Source organism: Ylistrum balloti, unplaced genomic scaffold (genome assembly GCF_031769215.1).
Source record: "Ylistrum balloti isolate Yb309-2 unplaced genomic scaffold, AGI_CSIRO_Ybal_v1 Utg371070, whole genome shotgun sequence".
Taxonomy (NCBI): Eukaryota; Metazoa; Mollusca; class Bivalvia; order Pectinida; family Pectinidae; genus Ylistrum; species Ylistrum balloti.
In genome coordinates this window covers 175,443-197,649 of record NW_026782591.1, presented here as the reverse complement: position 1 = coordinate 197,649, position 22,207 = coordinate 175,443, and the positions used below count along the sequence as shown (strand labels likewise).

The 22,207-nt window shown below is 32.4% G+C and overlaps 1 protein-coding gene across 1 annotated transcript; it reads left to right on the top strand.

The window, feature by feature from the left end:
* Positions 1 to 4,305: 4,305 nt before the first annotated feature.
* LOC132560499 (S-adenosylmethionine decarboxylase proenzyme-like) lies at positions 4,306 to 21,846 on the top strand. Its single transcript, XM_060225163.1, has 12 exons — positions 4,306 to 4,424; positions 10,444 to 10,530; positions 13,443 to 13,569; positions 13,821 to 13,895; positions 14,483 to 14,510; positions 14,801 to 14,843; positions 15,199 to 15,253; positions 15,853 to 15,933; positions 16,215 to 16,307; positions 16,508 to 16,582; positions 16,788 to 16,868; positions 18,953 to 21,846. The coding sequence occupies exons 1-12, from the start codon at positions 4,312 to 4,314 to the stop codon at positions 19,085 to 19,087; spliced, it is 993 nt and encodes a 330-aa protein (XP_060081146.1). The 5' UTR covers positions 4,306 to 4,311; the 3' UTR covers positions 19,088 to 21,846.
* The last annotated feature ends 361 nt before the right edge of the window (positions 21,847 to 22,207 follow it).

Here is a 22,207-nt window from a genome sequence, read left to right as displayed (position 1 = left end):
TCTGATTATTCAGAGGATGTTTGAAGTAACAAACTTTGGCCAGTGCCATGTCATAATCATTTCATGCAAGTTTTGGCTCAATCGCACTGGTGGAACGTGAGTAGAAGTCGAAAATATGTTTTAAAGATGGCGGCCATCTTGGATTTCGGACCAACCCGAAATTAACAATCGTTGGTCAGGACCATGTCACGATCATTTCAGGTAATTTTCAGCTCAATGTCACAGGTAGAACTTGAGAAGTTGAAATTGTTTACGACGGACGACGCCGGACAAAAGGCGATCGCAAGAGGTCATCACACCCTTCGGGTCAGATGACCTAAAAATGTTTATTCTAGCCAGTGTTACAGAAAATGTATAATCTAGTCAGTGTTACAAAAAATGTATATTCTAGCCAGTGTTACAAAAAATGTATATTCTAGCCAGTGTTATAAAAAATGTATATTCTGACCAGTGTTATAAAAAAAATGTATATTCTGACCAGTGTTACAAAAAATGTATATTCTAACCAGTGTTACAAAAAAATGTATATTCTGACCAGTGCTACAAAAAATGTATATTCTAGCCAGTGTTACAAAAAATGTATATTCTAGCCAGTGTTATAAAAAAATGTATATTCTGACCAGTGTTATAAAAAATGTATATTCTAGCCAGTGTTACAAAAATGTATGTTCTGACCAGTGTTACAAAGAATGTATATTCTAGCCAGTGTTACAAAAAAATGTATATTCTGACCAGTGTTACAAAGAATTATATTCTAGCCAGTGTTACAAAAATGTATATTCTAACCAGTGTTGCAAAAAATATATATTCTGACCAGTGTTATAAAAAAATGTATATTCTGACCAGTGTTACAAAAAATGTATATTCTGACCAGTGTTACAAAAAATGTATATTCTAGCCAGTGTTACGAAAAATGTATATTCTGACCAGTGTTACAAAAAATGTATATTCTGACCAGTGTTACAAAAAATGTATATTCTGACCAGTGTTACAAAAAAATGTATATTCTGGTCAGTGTTACAAAAAATGTATATTCTGACCAGTGTTACAAAAAATGTATATTCTGACCAGTGTTACAAAAAATGTATATTCTGACCAGTGTTACAAACAAAATGTATATTCTGGTCAGTGTTACAGAACTTGAGCATTAAGGGTGAAATTATAGAATAACTAGGCATTCATGATCTCTCAAAAGTGTTGATATTGATTGGTTTTAGGGTACTGTTTTAACTTAACAAAAATGACAATACCTTACTCAAAACTCCTATTATCTGACTTGCAACTTGCACTCGAATTTGTCACTCCGCGGTTCTCGGTTTTAACAGAGACATAAAGATAGGTCACTGACCTCGTGTGAATACATTTTTTAAAAAAGGTTTAACGTTTTTGCAACAGCCATGTGAGGACAGGTGTCCAGAGGGGTGCTGAATGTGAGTCTGTGTTATCAATATCAGGCCCCTGTGCGTTTTGGTTATTGAAAAGAAATCTTTCAAAAAGTTAATCCCTGTGACTCTGAAATTCAGTCAAGATCATGTACTTGAACAAACCTGGAAGTCTGAATCATGCTAGTAGACTACAGACACAATTTCATTACCCTGTGCCTTTTGGATATTAAGACGAGTTGTTATAATTAGGAAATTAGCATCAAGATTTATAAAATAAAACATACGTTTGCAAATGAATGTGATGTTTATACCTCAACGACACAATAGAGCCTTCAAAAAAGACACAAGAAAATTCATGATTAAATGTGTTAAAACTTTTTTTTAGTTTACTCCAAAAATTGCATGTGATATTGCATTCAGTGTAAAACCGTGGCCGGCCTTATTCTTTCGTAATGTCTCTTATTAAAGTGTACAACACTGCAAATCCTGTTCTGTATGGAAGGTGGGTCTCATTTACACACTTATGTAAATTAAGGCAAGATTGTGTACCGAGAGGGACATATGAAACAGATGGAAAAGAAACTGCCTACATTGTATATCGCTTTGTAACGCTAATTAGCGAAGAAATTGTAGTGGACTAGCCTTGCTGTGTTTATCAACCATTTTTCTCCAAAAGTACCAAATCTTTTCAAAGTAAAGAATAGTAGAAAGCGTAATGATTTTCAAATTGATTGTGCTAATTTTTGTGACAAATAATTTCTTCTGGTGCTTATAAAACCAAAAAATAATCAATTAATTAATAAAAAAAAAACAAAGGGACTGAATGGTTAGATTTCGTCATTTTCCCACATGCGTTTGATTTCGGTCAAGCGTTGTAAAACTTAGAAATTAGATTCTTCACAAAATTATAACACCCTCTGAGAGAAACTGATAAAGATTAACAGCTTTTAACTTAGGCTAGTCGACACCCGCCGTTGCCATGTTTACCACACATCGCTGCTTTGATTGGAGATAGTCGAGTTCATCACGTGACCTTTCGGAGCCTCGTTTTTACCTGCCGTTTTGATATGATTTTTTACTATGTTTAATAATGTAATTAGCCAAAACTTAATTTGCCACACATGTTTCAATTCTTACTTTTCAAAATGACATCTTGTTTTACGCTAAACGCGTGAAAGGGCGAAAAAATGAATTTGAATTAATCTAAATTCAAAATTGCATAGGCATAGCTATTGTTTAAACACTCCCGGAACGATAATGACATGAATTCGCGTTGGGTCACTCCTATTTATTTTATTTTTAGTTATGCAAACTTTAAAATATCATAATTAATAGAAAGTGCATAATTTTTTTAAAAGATATTTAAATGTTATAATGGTTTTTTTTTATCAATTATGCCATGAAATGAATATCTAACCGTTTAGTCCCTTTAAGCGATTCACAGCTAAAATAACATCCTAAATATTTTGTATAACATTCAGCCCTAGATATGAAGAGATTCGTTTTTAAATAAATGGCATTTAAAGCTGATTAATTTTCCGATTGACTGGTATAAGTTTTGTGATACGCCAAAATGATTTATCATTATTATTTATGTTACAAAAATGAGATTCTCTTCTCACTGGCCGACAAAATGGCTCTGGTCATGAAGGTCAGTGCAAAGTTCACGCTAACTACATATACAGTTAAGGTTCACATCAAGGCAGATAAGATAACAGTGATGAAGGAGTGGGTTCTTTGTAAGGCGTGAACAAGCACAAAACTAAAAACAACACGGAAGTCTCCACTGTAATAAGTTTCTTATTTCCCTATATGGCACGTGCCTGATTTCGATAAAACCATTCCTATGTTGGAGTTCTCTCTGTATAAGAACTAATTATATAACCAGCGTTTGGGATATTTTGATGATCTGTTCTCTCCGCTTTACGTTGTATCCGCAAGAGATATAAATTAAACTTAAGTGTTACGACACTTCCCCTCTGCTTCCCTGTACTCCGGAACCTGCTGATCACGATACGGCTGCGGCTACTATAGTGGAAAGCATACCATTTTAAGATGGAAGAAATTTGAACACTGCAGCATTTAGTATCATAGCGGTTTACTTGTGTGATCTGTTATTTTTCTAATGGTTTGATACGTGCCATAATCTTTCATACAAGTGCATAATAATAATCAAAGAAATCAATTTGTTCTTTAATTCTTTTTTTCAAAATCTACAGTGATATCAATTTTTAAGTCAAAAGGGCTCACGAGAGATGTGCGTTTCCGGGCTAATCACGGTCGATCCCAAGGCTATCTATCCTTTTGCTTACCAACATATTACTTTACAAATTTATATCATCTAACAGTTTATCATTTCCCAAAGTAAAATGTTAAAAGCGTGTATGTGTATATTCCTATGGACACCAAGAAAGATAAAATTTAGCGTTGGACTTACAGATCTATAAAGTCGTTCAACAGTAACAACCTTGACCAATATCAAAATCGCACGCGAAATAACAAGAGGAAATCTTGGAAGAAATTCCTACAAGTTATCGAGAGAACAAGTAACTTATTTTAACCGTATCTCAATAGCTATGTACATCGAAACCACACAGAATGAAAAGCTGTCACTAATATAATATTGTTTCGACTGAGGTGTCGGTCACTAAACAGAATTCTATCGTCAATTTTTCGTTGTTTACAGATCTGCTTAATTTTTTGATAATTTCAATCTACTTTTTAGATATGCTTTGAAACAGAAAAAAAACAGACTACGTAACCCTGTCGTGAAATACGATGAAAATAGACGTTTACATTTTGCAGGCCTCATATACCTTTTTGTTTATCGTTCAGAAGTTGACTATCGACTACTTTGGCCTCCTTGCTCCCGTTTGAATGACCTTGACATTACATTAAATTTAGGTTTCAGAGATCGTCCCAAGCGATGGCCGGTGCGAGCGATCATGAGAATTTTTTCGAGGGAACAGAGAAATTACTGGAAGTATGGTTTTCCTCATCCTCGGACAATGAGCATCATGATCTAAGAAATATACAAAGGTATGAAATATTCGCTGCCGCTGAGCAAAACTATATTTGTCGTATTTGTCACCGCTGGAGCAATCTTTGAATTGCTGATAGGATTGGTAAATAACAGTACTAGTCCTAGTACTGTCAGTAGGAGGCATTTATTTATGTACAAGTATGTATTATCTACTGTAACTGCCTTTCAGAAACCGGGAGGATATTTGTTATAAATCATTTACGTTTGATGTTGTCAACTTTACTATTTATAAGTAATTCATTGTGCGATTAATAGCCTAGACCATGTGTAAGGCTTCGATGTACCTCATGTATAACGCCACACAAATTATATAGTTGACGTTAAAGTTATGTTTCAATAACTCTCCCAGTCGTGAAACTTGGTAAATAAGTGCATTATAGTCATGTTAGCAACATACCAATTGATGTCACTGACTTTATTGAGTATTAATTTAAAAGATGATTTCTGAAGACGCTTTATAATACTTGTTAACAGTTTTTAGATAGACCAGAGACATATATAACACATATGATATATACGTCTCTGGATAGACACAGTTTCAGTAAGATATTGATTCAGTCATTGGTCGACATGAATGTGATTTCATTTTAAAAATACAATTTGTTTTTTTTTTGAAAACTAATGAAAATAGCTTGTGTGTGAGCTTACATAACCTTTTTGAATTTATTTTCATGTATTTTTGAAAACAAGAAATATGAAATATGCCCTGTACTGTAGTATTGAAGCACCAGAAGGGTCTTACACGGGGGGAAACCAGCGTCCATGGAAAACTAAAATGTTCGGGTAGGTGACTTGGCCCAATCTGCAAGTGCATAAAAAGGGAGAGTACATTTATACAACTGTGCCCCTGCTTGTTTGGCAATCTCCAACCCCAGAGAAATGACCATTGTGGAGCATACTAGCACTGACCAACTTAGTGTACACAAAGGTAACAAATGGACTAACAAGTATATTTGATCTATAACTATGGGTATTGTCTAGATTTGTCCCTTGCAAGCCTGTTTTTGTTGTTGTTTATTTTTAGACAGGACTTGCAAATAATATATATTGAAGTAGTAGTGCTCAAAACTTGTTCAATGACAATCTGTATATAGTGAAATAAAACATCACACTATTCCTGATACATGAGCTAAAAAGGTATAGAAATTTTTATAACTTCATTCATCCAAAATGGATTATTTTCAGCAGTTGGTTTTATCATTAGCCTTGCTTGGCACATTAATATGTGTTGTTGTTAAACATGAATACATGCAGTCTAATGGATATTTCACATAAATTTTTGACAGCTGTCATAGAGTATGAATTCATCTTAACTTATTAGGTCAGCAAAATGTATAGAAATTTTTATAACTTCATTCATCCAAATAGATTATTTTCAGCAGTTGGTTTTATCATTAGCCTTGCTTGGCACATTAACATGTGTTGTTGTTAAACATAAATACATTCAGTCTAATGTATTTTTCACATAAATTTCTGACAGCTGTCATAGAGTATGAATTCATCTTAGCTTTTTAGTTCAACAAAATGCCCTGTCATTGATCATGATGTGAGGGAAAATGATAACTTAAGATATAGTTCAACCAAAAACCACTTAAAACCGTGAAATGGGCTGAAGTTAACTCCAGACCATTATTTGGACTATTTTTTTTTTTTGTAGTTGATGGCATATTCACATGTTTATACATTTGTTGCATTCAAGCACCGCATGACACAATAGATAGTTGCTATATAGAGTCTAATATGTTTTGTTATGACTATCAATCTGTCAAATAGATATCAGTACTTGTACTAACAAAATTTACATGCTTTATAGCTAGATATAAAAACAACCCATAACTTTAGCCCACTATCATCAGTTGATGAGCTATTGAAATCACCTTGCACCAATCAACTGTCCATTGCTCTGTCTGATGTCTGTCCATAAACAGTTCTTGTTACTGCTATCTATTGAGAAGGACTGAGTGGATATTTACCAAACATTTGGCATAAGGAATGATTAAAAAATGAAAATGGCCATGTTTGATTTTGACAAGAAATTTTGTTGATGTTATGGATCATTCTCAAATACCATATGTAGGTTCCCCATGCTCCCTAGCAATATGTCTTTTTGATTTTGAGAATGATATAAAAAAAATGGCTGACAGGTGGCCATCTTGGTGATAACCTGATTCTGATACCAGGAATGATTAAGTCAAATATGGCCCAAACCTGTTTGATTAATGGGAAACAGGGATGTCAGTTTTATTTGTGGCTACCTCAATCATTGAACAATGAACATCATTCTGGTAATCCACTGCATGCTGTCTACAGAAAATGGGAAAAAGTGTGTCTGTTGTGCAAAATGATACAATCAAGGAAAGTCCTTGGTCGTGATATCCCGAGAAGCACAAATTGCTCTCTTACACACTAGAAAGTATCAAGTCAGATTTTTGACCTGAGGTTGCACTATAGCTCAAAACTCTGTTGAGCTGTCATAACTTTCGTAGTTTTTTATAATCCGGGAAACATTTCATCACGACCTTGTATATGTACATAAAGCATTTTAGGTACACGGCCAGAAGTCAGCACAACAACCCAAACATTCATCAGATGTTTGTACTCAGGAGCCAAAAATGACTGATGCAGACGCATTCAGACCTGTAGCAGTGCAACAGCTGTAAAATTAAAAGAGTATGACATCATGCTGCTTTGTTTCAGAACGTATGTGCTACTGAACTTCATTAGAATTCTAATCTCACAAAATGTAATAAAGATATAAAAAACCAAATGCCGTTATTATTTAGTAACTGTAAATAGTGTAATGTGTGTTTTCTGCCAAAACTACTTCACAAATATTATCTAGACTGACCTTACTCTTGCTAACATGAAAATGAGAGAAAATCTACAAATCTACATGCCACATGCAGTACACCCAAGCCTGAATATTGGTTGCAATTTTTGCTGGACAGAGTATAATTGGTTCTTATGCCTTTGCATGACAGTATGGTTAATGTATCATTTATTCCCTGCTGTACTTGCTAAACTATAAGCCCATGCCTGGCAATAACCCCATGCATACTTATTGCTGTAAAGTTAGATTATTAAACAAATGCATGTACATTTCTTTGTAATAATGTAAGCACAGTTCATCTTTGTGTTAGATTTAATGTGTTCAGGGTCCTTGGATATATAGCAGGATAAACATTGTAGCATGTTTTAAATATTTATTGAAAGAATTAATTTTTTCAGTCAGTTTACTTCTCACTTTTCAGCATAATGTTAAGATTTTTTTTACCAAATTTATGACTGTAAACAGAGTCTGAAGTTTTCTACCTCTGAGTCTATAAGTACAGTTTTCATCCAAGTGTCATAAAGTCCATTAATGCTGAATTCACCACAGTCTTGCAACCAGCAAAACATTTATAAAATTTCTATTTATATACAATATTTTATGGGAGTTTAAATTTTCAGTGAGATTGGTAATTTTCCTAATTATGGACGGTACGCTTGATTTCATATGACAGGACATGGTCTGTTGATCAACAGTAATACGGATAGTTATGTCAGTATACTTTATGTAAATATGTTTTTAAAACCTTTTAAAATGTCTGATCACAGTTTGTATAACTCATGAATTTCTTACAGTACTGTACATACATTAACTATACCATATTCATTCTGTGGCCAGACAGAGCCAAGCTGGCAACCCATTTACTGCTTACTTATAAGTCAGGGTTTGGGCTTAATAGGTATTACAGGGGAATAAATGACATTAGTTTATAATTTACTGAATATCAATACATTGAATGGTATTACCAGGAATGGGCTTACTGCTGAAAATATTATATCAAGTTTTTAATGCATGAAAAATTCATCTGTTTAAGAATAGACCTCTTCTTTGTCTTTTTTTCAGGACATTGTCTGATTTAATTGTCACCACAGCGGTGATGCATTGATGATCATTGCATAATTAATGCACTGTGCCAGTGCTTAATTGTGATCATTACAATCTTTTTTACAGTTTGAAATAGTCACTCCTGTGTGCTGTAGACAGAAATATCAGCATTCTTGATTATTGGTATTTTTGAAGTTAGCTTTTGGCAAAGTTTTAACTGAAAAAGACAAGCTTCATTTGAAAGTTATTTGTTATATCATGTATGGTTGACGGATTGTATTGAATTTTATGAAACTTTGTTTATTTTACAACAATTGTGAAGTAAGTTCTATCAAATCATTAGCTAGTTGATAGAACTTTTTCACAAGTGTGACATATTAAATCTAAAGTGATTACAATGAAGCATAACTCATACTTAAATTGGAAGCTGATGTATGGTTTGGTTGTATCTTGTTAACTGGTATTCAGAGCATAAAATATTATTCTTTGAACTTATTCTTTTTCTTGATGGTCTTACGCAACGTGAATCTTTTGTTATGAAATAACTTGAGGTAATTCATATGAAATAACTTGAGGTAACACTACATTTATAAATAAGTAATAGATGGGTGATTTTTCATTGGTTATGACAATAAATTTGAAAGAAAAAAATAACAATACATAATGTCATCACTTCTGTACATACACTGTAATATGTAGTCTGGATGTATTGTTGTAACTTAGATGTTAGAAAAAACATCCCAAGTCAGATTTTTGTTTTAATTGGACCTGTTGGTGGGCTGGTGATGGGAAAGTTTCTTTAGGTCAGACTTAAAGTGCTATTAATGTACTAATTGAATGCATGGTACATGTACAAGTGCTGGCAACTGCAGGTGTAGATATATATGCCAATAACTGGAAGCTTAAAGATCTACAGACTTTTGAAACGCATCTGCACCGACCATTTAAGATGGCTATAACATGCGTATATATATACTACATACCCCATATACTCCACCATTATTAGGCATTGCATACAAATGTTCTACTAATGACTTTCCTCAAATGTGTCAATAAATTATATATTTTTTGACATTTTGTTTACAATATTAATTATATATTGTTCTTGTTTTTCCTGAAATATTGTTTCAGATTTACAGGATGGAAATTTTGGTTTATTTTCTGGAAATAGCTGAAAATTCCTCTCAATCTCCAATTTCAGGAGTCATGTATGTAAAGTTGTATAAAAAAAAAAATTATTTTATGGAAATTTAGTTGTATGTTATGATAGTGATACATAATTTATAATCAGTTGAAGTTGATGATTTAAAATGGAATTATCTTCTGGCCATGAATATCAAGTAGGAGATAAAGGGACATTTCTTTGCATACATACTTGTAACACAAAACTTATCCTTGTCGTTATCAGGTAAGAGATTTAGGGATGTTGGGACTGTCTGTGTGTAATACACATACTGTACTTGTAACACAAAACTTATCCTTGGCGGCACTCTAGCAGCTTAACACTAATAAATGAAATTATATCTCAGACAAGCTAAAATTTCAGAGTAAAGGTCATCATTACTATTCTTAAAAATTCCTTGTAAGGTAAGGTAATTTCTTCACATTCTTAAAGAAGTAAGGAAAGAATATGTTTTAGATATAGAGTATTTGTGTTGTGGTATCACATTCTGAGCTTGACAGTAAGGTTAAATGATTTTAAATATATGACATACCGTACATATATATATATATTTCTTTCCAACAATAAAGATAGTGTGAAAATTTTCATCTTTAGCTTATGTTGTTGAGTTTTTTTTTTTTATTTCTTGGGACATAGTGATGGATCCTTTTCAAATTTCACATACATGTAGATTTCCAATAGGCCCTTTTGTTTTGTGAGTTTGGCTTTTAGGACTGATCCAACATAAAAATGGCTGATAGTGGCCATCTTGGATTTTTGTCTATTGAAATTTGTTAGGCAAGATATTCTTTGAGAAGTATAATGCCGATTGAATCAATCTGAAATTTCATATAGAATCAATAAATATGTGATGGTGGATGCCAAATTTGTCTAATGATCTTTTGTTCAATATGTTTACTATATATTTTATGATTAATTGATGTAAATAAATATTAAAAATCTAATTATTAAATTACAGGAAGGACTGGGAGGAACTGCTAGGTATTGTGAGATGTGAGATCCTAAGCAAGACATCAAACTCCGACATGGATGCCTACGTCCTTAGGTAGGTGGCACTTTAAAAGTGGCTAATCTAGACAAATATCAAGGCAGCAGGTCTAAATAGACTTTTGTACTCTAGATGTCTAGGCAGCATTTTAAATAGACTATTGTATTCTAGTTATCTATGTGGCATGTCAAAATAGACTATTGTAATCTAGATATCTATGTGGCATTTCAAAATAGACTTTTGTATTCTAGATATTTATGTGGCATGTCAAAATAGACTTTTGTATTCTAGATGTCTAGGCAGCATTTTAAATAGACTATTGTATTCTAGTTATCTATGTGGCATGTCAAAATAGACTATTGTAATCTAGATATCTATGTGGCATTTCAAAATAGACTTTTGTATTCTAGATATTTATGTGGCATGTCAAAATAGACTTTTGTATTCTAGATGTCTAGGCAGCATTTCAAATAGACTATGGTATTCTAGTTATCTATGTGGCATGTCAAAATAGACTTTTGTATTCTAGATATCTATGTGGCATTTCAAAATAGACTTTTGTATTCTAGATGTTTATGTGGCATGTCAAAACAGATTTTTGTATTCTAGATATCTTTGTGGCATTTCAAAATAGACTTTTTGTATTCTAGATATTTATGTGGCATGTCAAAATAGACTTTTGTATTCTAGATGTCTAGTTGGCATTTCAAATAGACTATTGTATTCTAGTTATCTATGTGGCATGTCAAAATAGACTTTTGTATTTTAGATACCTTGGTGGCATGTCAAAATAGACTATTTTATTCTAGATATCTATGTGGCATTTGAAAATAGACTTTTGTATTCTAGATGTTTATGTGGCATGTCAAAATAGACTATTGTATTCTAGATGTCTAGTTGGCATTTCAAAATAGACTATTGTATTCTAGATATCTAGGTGGCATTTCAAAATAGACTTTTGTATTCTAGATGTCTAGTTGGCATTTCAAATAGACTATTGTATTCTAGATATCTAGTTGGCATTTCAAAATAGACTTTTGTATTCTAGATGTCTAGTTGGCATTTCAAAATAGACGATTTTATTCTAGATATCTATGTGGCATTTGAAAATAGACTTTTGTATTCTAGATGTTTATGTGGCATGTCAAAATAGACTATTGTATTCTAGATGTCTAGTTGGCATTTCAAAATAGACTATTGTATTCTAGATATCTAGGTGGCATTTCAAAATAGACTTTTGTATTCTAGATGTCTAGTTGGCATTTCAAATAGACTATTGTATTCTAGATATCTAGTTGGCATTTCAAAATAGACTTTTGTATTCTAGATGTCTAGTTGGCATTTCAAAATAGACTATTGTATTCTAGATATCTAGGTGGCATTTCAAAATAGACTTTTGTATTCTAGATGTCTAGTTGGCATTTCAAATAGACTATTGTATTCTAGATATGTAGGTGGCATGTCAAAATAGACTTTTGTATTTTAGATACCTTGGTGGCATGTCAAAATAGACTGTTTTATTCTAGATATCTTTGTGGCATGTCAAAATAGACTATTTTATTCTAGATATCTAGGTGGCATTTCAAAATAGACTTTTGTATTCTAGATGTTTATGTGGCATGTCAAAATAGACTTTTGTATTCTAGATGTCTAGGCAGCATTTTAAATAGACTATTGTATTCTAGTTATATATGTGGCATGTCAAAATGGACTATTGTAATCTAGATATCTATGTGGCATTTCAAAATTGACTTTTGTATTCTAGATATTTATGTGGCATGTCAAAATAGACTTTTGTATTCTAGATGTCTAGGCAGCATTTCAAATAGACTATGGTATTCTAGTTATCTATGTGGCATGTCAAAATAGACTTTTGTATTCTAGATATCTATGTGGCATTTCAAAATAGACTTTTGTATTCTAGATGTTTATGTGGCATGTCAAAACAGATTTTTGTATTCTAGATATCTTTGTGGCATTTCAAAATAGACTTTTGTATTCTAGATGTTTATGTGGCATGTCAAAATAGACTTTTGTATTTTAGATACCTTGGTGGCATGTCAAAATAGACTGTTTTATTCTAGATATCTTTGTGGCATGTCAAAATAGACTATTTTATTCTAGATATCTAGGTGGCATTTCAAAATAGACTTTTGTATTCTAGATGTTTATGTGGCATGTCAAAATAGACTATTGTATTCTAGATGTCTAGGTGGCATTTCAAAATAGACTATTGTATTCTAGATATCTAGGTGGCATTTCAAAATAGACTTTTGTATTCTAAATGTTTATATGGCATGTCAAAACAGACTATTGTATTCTAGATGTCTAGGTGGCATTTCAAAATAGACTATTGTATTCTAGATATCTCGGTGGCATTTCAAAATAGACTGTTGTATTCTAGATATTTATGTGGCATATCCAAATAGACTATTGTATTCTAGATGTCTAGTTGGCATGTCAAAATAGACTATTGTATTCTAGATATCTAGGTGGCATTTCAAAATAGACTGTTGTATTCTAGATATTTATGTGGCATGTCAAAATAGACTATTGTATTCTGGAGGTCTAGGTGGCATTTCAAAATAGACTATTGTATTCTAGATATCTAGGTGGCATTTCAAAATAGACTATTGTATTCTAGATATCTAGGTGGCATGTCAAAATAGACTATTTAATTCTAGATATCCATGTGGCATGTCAATTTTCAATCACAACATTGACAGATAAAGTTATCACCAGTTAAGTTACAACTTTAAGTTTGAAGACATTTTATCATGTAGAAAGTTACAACATTATGTTTAAAGACATCATCATGTAGATATATAACATGAAATAGTAAGGGGGAAAAAGTACAACCTAATAAAATTCAAGTCATATAACAGATATTCATCTAAGAGTAAGGAGAAAAAGGTAGTGTTTACGATTTAATACAAAGTTTTTGTGTATTTTGGACATTCTTGATACAGTGAAAGCAGCATGTTTGTGACCAAGGAGCGATTTATCCTGAAAACCTGCGGGAAAACCACTCTTCTGTTAGCCATCGAGCCCTTACTTAGACTGGCCAAGAACAAATGTGGATTAGATACAGTCTTTGTATGTATAAATTTATAACATTTCCTTAGAGATATGGCTTACTGTAAGATTCTGCAATATTTCCTTAGCAACACATATGTGTAGTTTTGGCAATAAAAAACTTTGATGTATTTAAATGTTAGTGTAATAGAAAATATAGCTGATTGACTTTTAATTCATCAAACACCCAACATTACAAATTAAAAAAATTATAGAAAATTCTTTCACGCTGTAAAAAAACAATTCCTATTATAATGTTACCTTTTTTGTAGGACATTTTCTATTCAAGGAAGAAGTTTGCACGGCCAGAGCAACAGCACAGTATCCATCGAACATTTGAAGATGAGGTAAAGGGAAGACAACTTTGGAATATTGACTTATGTTATTGAAAAAGAATGATTTTCATACAAGTTATTCTTTATTATGGGGTCACAGGTGAAATTAGACAAGGCTTTTACCGTAAATTGAAGCTTTTATGAATCAGAATTTTTTTTTACTTGCAATGTTCAAATTGTTTAAGTGGGGATATTGTGATGTTAAGACTACAAATGTTTCCCTCCCTTTAGTATTGTATGTAAAACCATCATCTGGAAGTACAGGTTTTAAGAGAAAAATTGTAAACCCTTTATAAGACTTATACCTCTAAAATTTTCGACAAAATCAGGAAACATCCAACTTATTTCAGGTCTGCAGTACTTTGATAGTGCTGACAAGCATGAGTAGTAGTGTGGTGTCATATTCACACTGATTTAATTGTCTCGACATTAAAGAGTATATCCAAAGCAATATGATATCCATCACAAAAGATTGTGACTCTACTGATGTGAAATCCTGTACTATTTATAGAGAGTGACTATCTAGTTACTTCTGTGAGATCAAGGTTTCTGATTCCTCATCCAGATATAAACAAACTTGTGTTCTGATTAATTTTTAGGTCGGCCACCTCGATAAAATCTTTAAAAGTAAGTATTGCTAAAGTTTATATCTATAATAATATACAAGATACTTTATTATAATGTGGCTATATCATGATTGTTAATAAATGATAGATGTATAAATATCAGTTCCTGAGACTGAAACACTATATGTATTACATACGTATAATGTGAAATTAACTTCAAATGTACAATCAATGACAAATTGAATACATTTTTGCAAGCTTCATTTAAATTTTTTGAAAGGTTACTATTATTAAGTGAATTTTTCCGTACAGTGTTTATTTTAAAGTTTGTGTACTTTCACTAATTTGTAGATGGTGCAGCATACACACTTGGACGTATTAACAGAGATTGCTGGTAAGTCTGAAAACTTGTAAGTTGATATCAATACGGGAAAAAGTTGTCTTTTGTCATACTATTTAAACATTGAACCATGATATTTTAAGTACCAAAAATAAAACTATTTTTTATCAAAATCTTTCACCCAATAAAGCATATAAAAAATGTACTTTTGAAATGAAAGCTTATGTACTTTAGTGATTTTCAATATTGAAATAATTATAAAAAATGTTAAGAGATTGAAGAAGTTTTGATCGATATGAGAGAGCAAACATATTGATTGAAGTATTGACTTTAAAAAGAATTGCTTGCTAAGAATATCACATCTAAATTTTTTCTGTTGATTGTTAATGACTTGCTTTCTACTGAACAGGCATCTGTATACACTAGATGAGGAAGGAGTCACCTTGCCAGACCAGACTGTGGAAATATCCTTTAAGGATTATGTTCTTGAAATATAAATTTTTATGGTCTTTAAATAGCTAGTATCTAATTTGAGGAAATAAACCATAAGGTTACTTATGTGATACTGCGGCATCTGTCGTCCTTCCATCTGTCCGCCTGTCCGCCTGTCAGCAATTCCTACAAATCACTATAAGCGACAGAGCAGATTTTGACAAAATTGAATCAAATGCATTCTTTGGGAAAGGGGATTCATTATTGTATTAAAGTATTAACTCTTCTTTATTAGAGATTTCGCCCTTTCAAAGTAACTTGTTGAAAAAATTTTCACCTTATTTTTAAAAAAAAAGAGAATATTCTTTGTGTGTTTTTTATGAATAACAGTTATATCTAATTTACTGGGATTGAAACTTTCATTACATTTTTCACTGATATGGTAAAACCACGAAAAAATATCAATATCTAACCCATTCATTTAAATATAACTAATTTCTATCACTGAAAAGCTGTTCATTAAATTTTGTCTGTCCTTTCATTGATGTCAGTTTGACTTCTGACAGTTTTTGGTCTGTCTATCAAGGTATAGAAATAGATAATGTGGCAAATTTCTCCTTGACTTGGTCACCTGTTAATGTGGGATATGTGTCGAGAGAAGATGGCCATTTTCACACAGGAAGTCTCGAAGTCAGCTGCTCAGGCAACCAAGGTGAGTGCAGGAGAAAAAGTCCAACAAAAATCGGAGTATTTTTGTTATTCCAAGGTCAAGTCTGAGTATAGTTGTCAACCTTGGTATTATTCCAAAGATAAGTCTATGAATATTTAACATTCAGAGGTCAAGTGTGGCAATCCCAGGTCGAAGTTTGAGTATATTTGTTATCATTCCTAGGTTAAGTATAGTCAGTATTGATGAAAGGGTGAGACAGAGTATAGTCATTATCATTGTAAGGGTGAGTCCCTTATATATTATTTAACAAATGTATTTTGTAGGACTCTGGCATATCTGATATTATACCTGGAGTTCAGATTGATGACTTCCTGTTTGAGCCTTGTGGGTATTCTATGAATGGTCTGTTACCAGGGGTAAGTCATTACAAATTAAAGAAACAGGAGCATTTGTGAAAAAATAAGTTTAGTTATCAATCATGAAATATTTCGTTTTTGTGATTTTCTATAAATGTGTACTCCTGCCTGAAGACATCTCTGATTTATATTGATCTAAAGACTCATTGAGAAGAAATATCTTTCTTGACAAGTTTTGAAGAATGGTTTATTCTGTGCAGGGTTACTATATCACCATCCATGTGACTCCAGAGCCTCACTGTTCCTACGTCAGCTTTGAAACCAACGTTCCCCAGGTAAATCTACTCAATATACCATAACTGGTTTCTTGATAGCACAGACACAGATACATGTTTTTATAGAATATGTGTATGAATTATGATTTATGCATCCTAATAGCAGAAATATTGTCTTAATTTATGATACGAGTCAGAATATCACAACATATGCAAAGAAGACAGAAAATCTTAATGAATATTCATGCTATTTTCTATATTTCAGGAATCCTATCATATGCTGATTGACAAAGTTCTGTCCACGTTTAGACCGGGCAAGTTCCTTATGACAGTCTTTGCTAACAAGGTACATGATTACAGCACTATAGATAATGTAGTTGTACAAAAAGGGACCTCTGGAACATATTTACACCCCTGTCATTTTATGGGGACATATTGGAATTTCAAATGTCCATCTGCTCTGTCCCGTGCTGCAACAATAACATTTCTTGAGAACCTCCTGAATGATTTGGTTCATGTTTGCCCCACAGTAATAGAACATCCAATTCTACACCTTATTATAATGAGGTAGTCATCGGTTCAGAGTTAAAGGGTCAAAGGTCACATCTGACAACTTTCACAAATTCATCAATGATAATCATATGCATTAGAGTGGAGATATTTTCTAGTTTTCTGAATATTATTCCTTTAAATATACAGGTATATATAACAATGTTTCCATGCGGATTCTTGTAAAGATTTTCTGCTTATTCCAAAATTTCATTTCTGGTTTACCAGACAAACCTGTCCTTATGATGACTATTTCATTGTCCTGTAGTAAGCCCTCCCCTTACTCTACACGCATACTGTTTTGATCTTTTTATGGGATTTTTTGAGATATGATTTTCAAATATAGCTTTTCTATGATTACTTATTAATCACATTTGTAGGCTTTTCAATGTTTATTTTCTTATTTTGGAGCTTAGAAGACTGTCAGTTTTTGGCTCTAATTTGTCCACCAGAAATGGTAGTTTCATATATATCTATGGATTCAAGCTATTAATTAGAAATGGAGGCTATGCACTTTCAGTTTTGTTGTCTTGCCAATGAATATTCTAAAAATTTGGAAAGTGCTCATATTTTTTTTATTATATTTATTTTATTTTTGCATTTTTTCATTGTATGTACACAAAAAAGTTCACACACACACGCCCTTACATACATACATACATATGTCCAACATGTATCATCATACACATTATCATCACATACATCATCATTAAACATGTATCATCATACACATCATCATCATACACATCATCATTAAACATGTACCATCATACACATCATCATTAAACATATATTCTCATACACATCATCATCATACACATCATCATTAACATGTATCGTCATACATATCATCATTAAACGTATTATTATATACATCATCACCATACACATCACAATTAACGTGTATCATCATACATATCATCATCATACAACACATCACCATTAACATGTATCATCATACACATCATCCTCATACACATCATCATTAAACATGTATTACCATACACATCATCCTCATACACATCATCATTAAACATGTATTACCATACACATCATCATTAAACATGCATGTATTATTATACACATCATCACCGTACACATCATCATTAAACATGCATGTATTATTATACACATCATCACCATACACATCACCATTAACATGTATCATCATACATATCATGTATGTATTATTATACACATCATCCTCATACACATCATCATTAAACATGTATTATCATACACATCATCATTAAACATGTATTATCATACACATCATCATTAAACATGTATTATCATACACATCATCACTTACATGTATTATCATACACATCATCATTAAACATGTATTATCATACACATCATCACTTACATGTATTATCATACACATCATCCTAATACACATATATATCATCATTAGCATGCATCATCATACACATCATCACTAACATGCATCATCATCATCATCATCATCATCATCATCATCATCATCATCTACGGATTTGTCAAATTGTGAGTGTTCATCATATATATAATGTACAGCATAAATAATCAACTTTTTTTATATTTATTTTATTTTTTGCATTTTTTCATTGTATGTACACAAAGAAGTTCACACACACACACGCCCTTACATACCTACATACATACATACATATAAGAAAAAAGGAGAGAAGAGACAGATTATGATAGAAAATGGTTAGATAGAGGAGAGAAAGAAGGCAGATGGCTAGAGAGAGGAAGAGAGAAAGAAAGCAGATAGGGAAGGAAACAGGAAGGAATTCAAGACTTAAATAAAACTATATAAAGCAGATGGTGATTTTAAATAAAGTGCTCATATTGATTTTTATTATCATCACTACGATTGATCTTTTCTGTCCACAGGCATCTCTGGCTAAAGACAACCATAAGATGATGGCAGAGAAAGAAGTCAAAGGTTACGTCCGTAATGACCATCAGCTCTGTTTCTTTAAGAACTACAATCTGACCTACTCCTTCTTCACCAGGCCAGTGATCTAGGATCTAGCTTGTGGGAATGTCTCGTTAGCCATCCCCAGCCCGACACACCACCCTGACTGTGTCCAGTGCTCCATGGAGAGACTTTCCCCGTTACCTAGCAACATGTGTGCTTTTTTTATTTTGGTGTTAATTATTATTGATTTTGATGTTAATGATATTGTGTTTTTGTGGATAACTAGAAAAAATAGAAAGAAATACAGACTTCTGTTCTCCTTCCTGACAAGGAAGTTGAGATAAATAGGCTCTTTTCATAAAGAGTGTTAAATCTTGGGTAGTTTTTATTCCAATACACATGACAGATATTATTAATAATGAGCTCTGTGAGCTTTGTAGCAAATCTTAGCCATGTAATGATTTATATAAGTTTTCATATCAGGAAGTTCTGCAGATACATGCTGAACTACTCGATGCAAGAACATGTTGTAATGGACTTTATTAACAATGTATTGTAGGTTATCAGTTTACCCTCTATCATGTCCATTAAGCCAAACTTCCTCTATTACTCAAAATAGGGAGGTGGGCTTCTATGGACCATGCTGGCTTTTCTTTGGTATGGATTTACTATTTTTTTCCCCAATAATTGACAATTTTTGGCGGTTTGAAGGCACTACAGAATTTCGCAGTGGTGGAGGGTAACATTTTAACATTATCAATATCAGATTTCTTGCCAATGATGAAAATAAAAAGATAGTTTTATTATGGAGAAGAGACACCATTAGATGTCATTGAAAAGACAATGTAATGTCTAAAGTTGAATGGCAACTAGGTTTCTCAAAGCAAAATGAACTGTAACCTACCTGTTTTACAGAAACCTTGAAGATATGCTAAGCATTGCGATATCTTTACGTTGTGAAGCAGAAAAGAAAGAGATCATGAATAAGCATTGTATTGTTTGTTAAATTTTCTTTATGGGGATTCCGAACTGGCACAATCCCAGTGATAACATTAAATACCTGGTAATTCTTATAATCCTAGATGAAAATTGTTACTAGAAGAAACTAGTGGCTTAGTAATTAATGGGAGGATTCATATGTAAAACAAATAAAAAAAATTAAATTGCTCTAACATTATTGAATGTCACACTCGCAATTTCCAATGCCAGACTTTTGTTCAAGATTCATAGGAATGAAACAGGTCATGTAAAATAATTGTAATATCTTCACATGCATTGGTTAATGATGTAAAAATTAACCACTTTGAGCATTCAAGTTTTATAATAAATTAATATTCAATAATACATGAGTGTCCATCATCCATTCACAATTTCTAAAACTGGTTTTTGAATGACCAAATAGATTAACCACTAATCATATTGGAGTTACAGATGTTGGTTTGGTTTTATAGTTTTTAAAGATTCTGGACCTGCAAAATTATGTAATTGGTATTAATAATTTGTTAGAAGCACATTTTTTGTGAAGATTTTGGATTTAAATTCAGAAGAGTTTACCTCTCAGCCGCACACCCTACCAATTAGGTAGAGGTGGAAGGTGGGACCACAATTTCAAGATCTTCACCTTGTTATGATATATCTGCTTATTCAACAAAATCACACTAACAAAGCAGTCTTTATTGTTCCTTGAGATGCCATTTCCATTGCTCATTTCTTTAAATTGGAGACAACTCTAAAATAATTTCAGGATTGCCACCTTTGTATGGTGTTAAAAATTCACCTTTGTATGTTCAATTTTAAGCTCAAGAGCTAATGATACTGGTGCTCTTGGATTCGGGATTGTTTTACAACTTAGATATTAATTAGATATTAATATAAAAGAAAGTAAAGAGTAATTTTAAAATCAATATAAAACATCAGGTGATACACAAGTTATATGCATTTATTGACAAAGCTGTTTGTTGAAATCTTTCCCTTTGTGTTTTAGATACAGATCTCATGGTCAACTTTACATTTTGGTGAAAAAGATGTTTGATTCATTTTGAAGCAAATTTTAGCAAAGGGTTGGAATGTTTTGTTAAAACTTGTTATATTCTGATTCAGTGCTAGAATGGCAAAGACGAACATATGCGACACCGTTTCAGTAAACAGAAATCTCATGATCCAGTAAAACAGTGTGAAACAATGTTTAATATGTAAAGCATGTCTGTATTGATGTTTAGGCATTAACAAAACTTTCCATGGAGAATAACTTCCTTGTAACTGACCATACACTTTATGTGCATAATTGTGTTAAAAGGTTTGACTTTCGTTTTGCTGGTGTTTTTATAGACAATTGCTGTTTTGCTTTGAAAGCTTGACTACTTATCTGCACAAGTGTAAGATTCGTGATGGACAAGGTGAGATTGTCATGAAGGTGGCCAACTGTTTTTGGCATAATTTTATATGGACAAGGATAATTCTTTTTTGTTGCTGTTTTGGAAATCATTATCTTTGCTATTGTGATCTTATTCATCAACTGATTGGGATGAAATTTTCAGGGTATCGGTATCATTGACTTCCTGTCAACAAAATTATAGAATCGCCATTAAATCATTATGAATGCCCAATGGTGAGTTAAAGGTAATACTGCAACAACTATGATGATTACATATCGATACCATAATCAAAATGGTTTGCAGGGGACATAACTCTTGATCATGGAAGTGACGAACATTTCACAATTATTCATAGAACAGGTTTGGCATTATATTATTGAAAAGGAGATGATGAAATGTTTACATTGGGATACTTTACAATTGCTGTAGAACTATTTATTCTTTGTTTAAGGTTGAAATTTAATGAATAAAGCTAATAATGTTCAATTAAATTAATCTTGTTTATTTTTTATCTTTGGTTGGAAATATGTGTATAGTCATATGATAACATGAATTTTAGATCACATTATGGGAGACAAAATAGCCATCTCTGGGCGTGGTTTAAACATTAGGAGGAATGAAGTTGATTGGAAACTTTTTACCTGGGTTGACTTTGTAAATTAAAATCAAATTTACTGACCCTCCAAGGACTTAGAAGGGAAAGTTATGGGACCAGCCTGGGGCTGAGCAGTCAGCAGACACACGTGTTCAGTTTATGTACAAGACATTCTAACTTAATATAGATTTATGATGTAACAAAAAAATGCACCTTAATATTTATTTGAAATTTTAGCACTTGATAGCATAGCTATT